Source organism: Monopterus albus, unplaced genomic scaffold (genome assembly GCF_001952655.1).
Source record: "Monopterus albus unplaced genomic scaffold, M_albus_1.0 scaffold258.1, whole genome shotgun sequence".
NCBI lineage: Eukaryota > Metazoa > Chordata > Actinopteri > Synbranchiformes > Synbranchidae > Monopterus > Monopterus albus.
The window spans coordinates 391376-400635 of record NW_018128138.1 but is presented as its reverse complement, the minus strand read 5'-3'; the positions used below and the strand labels follow the sequence as shown (position 1 = coordinate 400635).

General features: G+C 48.1%; 2 protein-coding genes across 2 annotated transcripts in view; one reads left to right on the top strand and one right to left on the bottom strand.

Annotated features, from left to right (window-relative positions):
- The window catches only part of tecpr2 (tectonin beta-propeller repeat containing 2), a 49938-nt gene that overhangs the window by 7027 nt on the left and 33651 nt on the right, over window positions 1–9260 (top strand). The window lies entirely within an intron of this gene.
- On the bottom strand, window positions 4627–8249 carry LOC109972488 (mucin-5AC-like). Its single transcript, XM_020621385.1, has 5 exons — window positions 7763–8249; window positions 7556–7660; window positions 7002–7089; window positions 6752–6869; window positions 4627–6554 (listed from the first exon to the last, which is right to left on the bottom strand). The coding sequence occupies exons 2-5, from the start codon at window positions 7619–7621 to the stop codon at window positions 5972–5974; spliced, it is 855 nt and encodes a 284-aa protein (XP_020477041.1). The 5' UTR covers window positions 7622–7660; window positions 7763–8249; the 3' UTR covers window positions 4627–5971.

Here is a 9260-nt window from a genome sequence, read left to right as displayed (position 1 = left end):
GCGCAGAGGAAACACCTGTCTGGCAGTGGCGGAGAAGGCACATCAGTGGCTAGCGGCAATGCATGCAAGCGCACCGTATATGAACGCTCGTCCACTGATGGAGTGTTACACGGTGTGGCGAGAGCGGCTGTCCGTGAACATTCAGATGGACAAGCTGATTGAACCGGCCACACTCTGCATCTTTTCCAGGCACTTCCTGGTTTGCAATGAGACCCGTTCTCGATCTGTCTCTCTTCACCAACTACATAGTACAGAGACAGTTTCACATGCTCACCACAAACAAGTACTGGACTGTGTGCGTCCCAGCAATTGGTTTACTTCCATCGATCTGTGAGATGCCTATTTTATTCATGCACCTATTATCCCCAACACAGGAAGTTCCTGCATTCCTCCTCCAGGGGTGCATTTTTCCAGTATGACAGTCTGCCCTTCGGCTATTCACTGGCCCCCCACATGTTTTTCCAAGTGCGTGGAAGTGGCGTTAGTACTGCTACACAGAACAGGACTCAGAGCCCTCTCTTATTTGATCTGATTCTGATCATGTGCCCCAGACCTCTAGTGGCTTTTCACACAGCGGTGCTGGCGCAGCGCCTGATACAGCTGGTTTTTTGGATAAACCCATATGGAAAGAAAGAAGGACAAGCGCTCACTGGTGCCCTCCCAGACTATTCTTACCTGGGAGTGCACTCAGACTCATCAGGCTGTCCTTAAGCTGTTCACTAGCACCCCAACTTTATTCTGAGTGCAGTGAAGTGGCGCTAGAACCCCTACGCCGAGCAGGAGTCAGTCCTCTTTTATTAGACGACCTGATTCTGATGGCTTGTGCCAAACATCACACAGCGGTGCTGGTGCAACTCCTGACACAACTGATTTTTGTAATAACTGGATGAAGAGCGCTGCGGTGCCCACCCAGACAATTGTCAATGTGGGAGTGCACTTAGACTCTTAGCATGGAAGCGAGGCTGTTACCCATCAGGTGAGAAATGTTTTCGTCTCTCCTGCAGCGTGGTGTTCCCCACACGAGAGTAACAGCTCTATCGGTCATGCATTATTGTAAGCAATGTCAGCCAGTCATGTCGTAGTTCCCCTCGGTCTTCTTCATACGAGGAAGTTCCAGAGGTGGTTCGGCCGTCTGCACCTCGACCCAGTGTGCCACAAGAGGCGCGTGCTCACGATTCCCCCCTTGGTCCAATCAGACCTGGAGTACTGGGAAACTCCCACTGTCAGCACACTCGGAGTTCCCCTGGGTATAGCCACATCACACGTCTCGGTGTTTATAGACCCGTCTCTGCTCGGCTGGGGAGGCACGTGTCCGTCACAGGCTGTGAGAGGATGGTGGGATCACATCCCGTCTCCACATCAACTGTCTGGAACTAGCCACAGCGCTGAAGGTGAAACACTTTGCACTGGTGCTGAGACAAAGACACATAGTGGTGCGATCAGACGTTGCAATACGTCGCACACATCAGCCATCGGGGCGGTGTTGGTTTTGCCAGCTGCTGGAAACTGCAGGGAACTCCTGCTCTGGGCTCATCAGAACCTGCTCTCCCTCAGAACCGTGGGCATCCCCAGTGAGCGGAACTGCGCTGTGGATCTCATATCACCAGGCAGACCTCAGCCCAGCAAATGGAGACACTGAACGCTCAAGAGGAATGGCTGCGCATCCTCCTGATAGCTCCGGAGCACGCAAGCGCTCTCTCATCTGCTCGGCGCGATCCAGCAGTGGCCCGTGTCAGGGCAACGGCTGTGGGCCTGGCCGCAAAACGGGAGTTACTGGAGAGCCTAAGGTTGCCTCCGGCGGTCATACACGCAATTCAGTGCATGAGAGCGCCGTCTATTATGGCACCTTAAGCTGCAAATGGTCAGTTTTTCCAATGTTGGTGCATGGAGAGGGGCACAGCTCCCACTTCCTGCCCACTGTCTTAACTGCTGAATTTTCTACAGATCCTGGTAGAAAGAAGCGTGGCTCTGTCTACTGGGTAAGTGTATGCCGCTGCCATCTCTTCATACCATGAAGTTTTTTGGTAAGCGAACTGTGTTTTTGCATACCCGCTGGTGAAACACTTTCTCAGGAGTATAGGCAGACAAGCCTGTGACGCGTTCAGTGGCACCTCAGTGGGCTTTATCTCTGGTTTACACGTGCTCAGGGAACCCCCCTTTGAGCCCATAACAGAAATCTCTCTCAAACATCTCTCTGGAAACAGCACTTCTCTTAGCCCTAACTTCGGCTAAGCGAGTGGGCCATCTGTGCGCACTGTGTCTCACCGGCGTGCCTTCTCATACACAAAGACGGCAGCTCAGCTGTTCTGAGACCGGATCCTGCCTATGCATCGGAAGTAATAACATCCTTTGTTTGATCCAGAGTCCTTATCCGGATGAGTTCTTTCCTCCGCTCAACAGAGATGAGTCAGAGAAAGAAATTCATGCTCTTCATGAGCAAATTCATGAGAGCCATTAAGTGGCGCACACTGCAGCTGTCATACACAACAGTTTTGTTCATTGTAGGAGACATTCTCTTGGACAGCCTTTATCCAAACCACGGCTGTCTCACTGGCTGTGTGAGGCTATCACACAGGCTTACATGTTAGATGGGTGTGATCCCCCACCTGGCATCAGAGCCCACTCTACCAGGGCTATTGCATCCTCCACTGCCCTCTTTTCAGGCATGATCGTGGAGGACATCCGCACGGCAGCGTCATGGGCCGTGTCTTTTGACCCTATTCTACCTTCGGGACGTGTCCGAGTTTTTCCACTGGCTCACTCGGTCCTGAGTGTTCTACGCGACCGAGTGACTTCCCTCTTCGAACAACCATACCACCGAGCACTGATTCCATGTGTTTTCTCGCTCGGGTGATTGCTTATTAGCCATGTACAGTCGCTTGACTGTACTATCAATGCAAGCCGCTGTTGTACCCGCTGTGTGTGTGTGTGTGCCCTTCCTTCACACACATACTCTGCCTGAACGTTCTCCATGATACTCATGTTCTCCGTTGGTAATGTTGCTATTACTACTGTGAGACAACAGCTGCATAATACGGGCATCTGATTATCTCTGTACGCTGTTAGCGCCCGTAGGCTCTTGAAATTTAACTGTTATCTGTGTGCTTTTCCCTGCACTTTTCCTCCCGTTAACAGAATGGCCATTCTGCCTTTTACAGCGGCAGTCAGGTGTTTATACTAGCATGATTGCACCTGCTTCTCAGGCGAGGCCTGATGCAGCAGAGACGATGTTGTTTTGGGGCTGCTATTATGGGGTATGTTGGCAAGCTGGGGTGTGTTTCAATGCTCTTGGGCAGCGGTGTGCCACCAGGGTGTTGACTACATCCAGCTGCACTTTATCCCAATAGCGACAGCTCTTAGAGGGCGAAGCCTAAACGAAATAGAACGATGGTTACGTACAGTAACCCAAGCTTCTATGAGTATAGGCGTAGCCCTCTAAGCTGGCAGCCCTGCTGTCTCCACCCCCGCCAGCTGAAGAAAAGGTGTGGGTGTAAGGAGCTGATCACAGGTCACAGTGGCATTTATGCCATCGCAGCAGACCTGTTTGGGGACAGCCCAGTGCATAGCACAGGGTGCAAAAGAATCTCTTCACGGCATGCGCATGCGCGAGGGATAAACCCAATAGCGACAGCTCTTAAGAGGGCTACGCCTATACTCATAGAAGCTTGGGTTACTGTACGTAACCATCATTACTTTAGCATCTTTTGCACACTTAAATTCCTTATTTGAAATGTGCTCATAATAGAAAGCAATACTGCTGCGACGCTCATTCATTGCAATGCCCCCATTTTTCCATGTGCTTCTACTTCTGGGCAAGGTGAGGGGTAACTTGTGTGGGTCTGTGGCAGTCTAGTCCCAAATGTTGAGTCAACAAATGATATAAAACACCTCAAACATGAAAAATGGATAGTGTCTCCCTGACTGAAAGTAAATGGAGGAGGTAATGCCAATTCACAAGCACGCTGATGAGGGAACAGCTTCAGGGAATGGAGTGAGGGAGCTAATAAACAGAGTAGCTTTATAGTTGCTTATAATTGAGAATGTGTCTGATAAGGAGAAATGGCAGTAAATAGATGAGATCATGGATACTACAGTGACAGGCTAAGGGGGCTTTTCCGGAACAGTTCTCTTCTCCTGCATTGATTTGCTAAGCAGCCAATCAGAGTGGTCTCCCTCACGGACAAGGTCGCTGTCCACTCAACATGCTGAATCAGCCGAAAGGCCGCAGACAGGGTCCAACTAGTGCCAGTGGTGTGGGACACACCGTGAAGACGAAGGTGACGGATGCTTGTGGATGGCCCAACAGTGGCCGATGGCTGACTGCCAGCTTGGTGCGTCACAGGCCAGAGAGTCTCAAAATGTTTGTGAAGACCCTGGTCTCCCTGTAGCTTTGGGAACATTCTGAACTTATTGGGTCCAGTTCTGGGCTTTGACCGGACCCCTCTGCAATGTGGATTTTCTCTGCTCGTAACATCTGTGACCTTTTTACTAACTGACCTGCAGATGTTTTCAGTCTGCTGTGAAACATCTCTGAACAAAAGCTGAAATCTCCTGAAGAGCTGGAGGATGAGACAAACACATTGGTAACATTTCTGATGTAATTCATTAATCATTTATGCAAAATCATTGAACAGCGACTGGTGATTTGATTTTGTCACATTTATTTATTGGAGGAACACAATGCATTTAACACTCGATCAACATGACAAAGTTTGATTTCCTCCAAACTGTTTTCAGTTCGTCCTTTCCTCATTCCACCACACGAGTACAAACATTCAGTTTACGTTTGGAAAATGTTTCCCTGTAAAGTTTTATAAAAAGTAATAAAATAGTGCAACTTTTTTGAACTTTGTTTTTAATATTTATCTACATATAAACAGCCAACTAATCGCTTTATATGTTAAACAAGTCCAAACATGGAAACAAAAAATACAAGTTTACAAATTTGCAGTCACTCCAGATTCTTTAAAAACCAGCAGGAAGATGACCACCTGACGAGACGCCAATAACAGCACAGGTGAGAACTGAATAAACCAATCAAATAAGCTGAACTGAGGTCATAAGACTGTTCAGCACTGCTGAGTATGACAGCCCAAAGAGGACACTAAGGAAATTTTCTTACCTCAATCGTAAACTATGTTACTCATGTTTAGATGTTTAATCTGTGAATTTGAGTTCAGGATTTTCTGGATAGCTGCAGAAACAGACATGAAACTGACCAGGTAACAACACATTTAACCGTGTTGTTACCTGGTCAGGTTGATTATAACCTAATGACTGGATATGTTTTACTCAGGAAAAAATATTCAATATGAGCACCATAAAATAAAAATAGATTTGTTGGGAAATTGTTAGAATTGATGAGAAGCCTGAAAATCGCCTGCAGATGGAGGCCTCACTCTGCTTTCTGAATAGTTTTGATGTTTTCCGAGAAAGATATCAGGTGTTTGGTGGAAGGTCTTCAAATTGTTTTTGAACAGGAAGTTCAGTCTGAAGAAACAAAAGAATGAGACATTATGCAGACAGATTGATAAGAACAGGTTCAAGGTGTGACAGAAGTTCATTCTGTGCTCATGTGTTAATCTGAAATATCTTGAACAGAGCTAACAGGAACACCTGAAACCACAAACCAGCACTCTGACGTTCTACTACTGCCCTCTGCAGGTTGCTGTGCTCATTACACCCATGCCTTGACACTGCGTTTGTCCTGGGGGACTGGACAGGTGGGACAGAGACAGACAGGTGATGCTGACCTGTCTTTCAAGGCTGTTACAGGTCCAGGTGTTTTATGGGTTCAGGTGTTAGTCGGCTCTTTGGTGTTCATCTGTGTGGATGTGTACAACTTGCAGCTGCAGGTAGGGTCCGTCTACGGTACCTGGCCGCTCATTCCAAATTATAAATTCCACCTTAAAAATCCAGACTCTTCCTGTTGCTGCGATGGAGTTTAGGTCAGGTTCTGGTCCTGCTCACTTTACTGAGGAGCTTTGGCTCCATCTGATGCTTCAATGCCCAGTAGGGCCTGGACCGCCTCCAGGGGAACCCCCTCTGGAGTCTGGATGTGCATAGTGGTCCCATCTGGCCCATTGACAATGACGATCCGATCTGATCCAGGCTCTGAAAGCTGGACCGTCAGCCCCTCGGTCTGGATGTAGATCTCCTGTCCTTCTTGCAGCTCTTTTGCCACACATGTGTCTCTGGTGTCAGACTGGGACAAGTCCCTCTGCTGGTTCTGAGAGGAGGTCAGAGTCTGGACTGTGTTGGACTCAGGTGTCTGGATTGAGGTGGACTCTGGTGTCTGAACAGACCCAGACTTGGGTGTCTTTGTGTCTGTGGTAGTCTCAGACCTTGAACCCAGAGTTTTCTCAAGCTCCTTCATCTGGGCTGTGATGTCAGTGGTGCTCAGGACCTGTTCTTGGCTTGTTGACAGAGGCTCCAACTCAGCAACAGTCTGCAGAGGCCCCTCCCCGTGACCCTCATCTGAGGTCACTGCCATTGGTGTGGGAGGGGACGGAGCCTGTGTGGAGGGCATCTTTGCAGAGGTGGAACCAGGAGACCTGGGGAATGACGGAAATGTTTTCAGACATTAGCTGCTCAGATCAGCTGTGTACAGCTCATCCAAGTGTGACACATATACTCTATACAGCAACAAATTCAGGCACCTGAGACAGAAGACCAGGTTTGCACCTTTAATGGCACATCTCCTTGTGACCACCTGTTCTACCTGAACAGTCACAGGATAGGGACAGATTACCTGGAGCTGGAGTCGGCGGTAGTGGTCAGTAGTTTGGATCCATTTGGAATCACCAGAGGGGAGACGGAGACCGAGCAGGGCTTCAGAGTAGGGTTCACAGGGGTCACTGCAGTGCCACCTGGGGGAAAAAAAGTGGAAAGACAAAGAAGCATGAAATCTGTTCATCTGAATTGATGAATAACGGTTACAGCAGTACAGTACAGATGTAATAGTGTGTAGCACTAATGTAGCAGGGATGTAGTAATGATACCTGTTCTAGGCACCTCAATGCCATTTTGGTGAACTGGAACGCTGTTCTCCATTTTGAATCTTTTTGATGGTGGCAGCATCTTGGAATTCTAGGAGACAGATTTTCTGACTAAATCAGACTGAACTTGGTTCAGGTTTACCTGTCACAGAGTCGAGGTTTCTATCAAAGTCCACCAGGTGATTCAGGTCTGACATTTACATGGACAGACACCTTAACATGCTCCAAAGACAGCAGGGTGCAGGTAAGCATACTGGAACTAGATCCAGGCTTGATCCAAAACCAAACTAGAACTAGATCCAGACTGGAGCTGACTGAACCGGATTTAATTTTTATTTAATTATTGAATTGTACTTTACCTACTTTGTCTTTATAGATTTATTCAATTGTTGTGTGCATTAGTCGTTTTTTTTTAAGTCTTCTATAAAGTATTCAGAATTGCATAAACTTATATTCAAGGTCCTATTCAAACAAGGTTTCATTTGATTTTATTGAACCTAGAACCAGAACCAATCTGCACCCTGTTCCCAGAACCTGACATGACAGAGTGCATTTACCTCCATGTATCTGACATTTTTATTGGTCAGACTTGAGCTAGAAGCTGCTCCAGGAACCACCTTCATCCTGTTCACCTCGTCCAGGATCCCCAGAGACCTGGCAACCTGAAACACACAGTACAGTAGAGCGATGGTTGCATTTAGCTCTGCACAGCTACATACAACTGACAACAGAATGTCTCTGGCCTTGACAGTAGAACCTCTCACCTCAATGTTCCTGACCTCGAGCGGCACGGCTCCGCCCTGCGGGCTGATGATATATTCCTGAGCGGCCTGTCTCACCTGAGCCTGTAGTGACTCAAACTCGCAGTAAATGTCTGGAAACCGAGTCTGACCCGGACCACCACGCTCCACCTAGAACGCAAAAGAGTAATAGTTTCTCAGTAATACTTGAGAAGAAAAACAGCACAGAAGAGGACTGTCACTGAGTGGGTCTCAACTCCAAACCAGGCCCACTTTCCCGGGATAAACCATCTCAGTTGGGTTCAATTCAGTTCTATTTGTACAACACCAAATCACAACAACAAACCATCTCAGGGCACTTTACACAGTCGGCTCTAGACCTTTACAGTACAATAGAGAAAACCAACAAATCCTCCCTGAGCAGCACTTAGTGACGGGGGGAGGAAAAACTCCCTTTAACGGAAGAAACCTCCGCCAGACCCTGGCTCTTGGTGGGCGGCCTTCTGCCTCGACCGGTTGGGGTGAGTGGATAGAGGAGAGACAAAAGAAGAAAAGCAACAAGACACAACAAACACAACAAAGGGAGGGGAGCTCAGACCATCATTAAAGGACCCCCAGCTGTCTAAGCCTATAAGTGATGGCTCAGGGTCAATTATTACTTTTTTTTTTTTTATCCACCCATCTAATTTTCTGTCACTTGTTAAAGAACGGGTTGCAGTGGCAGTAGACTAAGCGATGTAGTCCAATTTGCCCTCTTGCCAGTAACTTCTTCAGGCTCCTCCTGAAGATCCCAAAGTAATCCCTAGCCAGCTCCACCCCACTGGTCCAGTTCCCTCACTGATCCATCTGCCCGTCTCACCTCCAGCTGACCTTCACTGGTGAACCAGACCCTGAGATCCTTGAACCCCTTGAATCGGGGCAGTGAGTCATGCCCCACCTGAAGAGAACAAGCCACTGTTTTCCAGCAGAGTATACACGACCTCGTACAGGGAGGTGCTGACTCATCCTACTGCTGCACACTCGTCTGTAAACTGTGTCCCAGCACTCTGTGGAAGTCACAGTTAAAACCAGCACAACCACATCATCTGCAAAGAGGAAAGATACAAGGTTGCCAGACCTTGTCTGAGTTGCAGTTCTTCACCTGAAATGAGGAAAACAGATCCACTTCCTGGAGCCAGACCTAGGAGGATAACAGGCAGCATGAAGCCTGCTGGGGCCATAACCTGGTTCTAGGGACATGGAACCTAACTGCTGGTGGGGAAGGAGCTGGAGCTGCAGCAGTATCAACTAGATATATATGGGTTTTACTCACTGTACCAGGTCTGGAACTAGACTCCTGAAGCATCAGATGGCGAATCAGGAGGATAGAACCACTGCAGCTTCTGAGGTTGTTAAAGTAAAAACCTGGACTGGGAGGAGTTTAGGAAGCCCATGGAAAAAGACTTTCAGTTAGTGTCAAAGGTTCTGACAACCCGTAAAATGAAAAAGGACTAAGCTCAGACTGGGAGGACAACTGCTGACC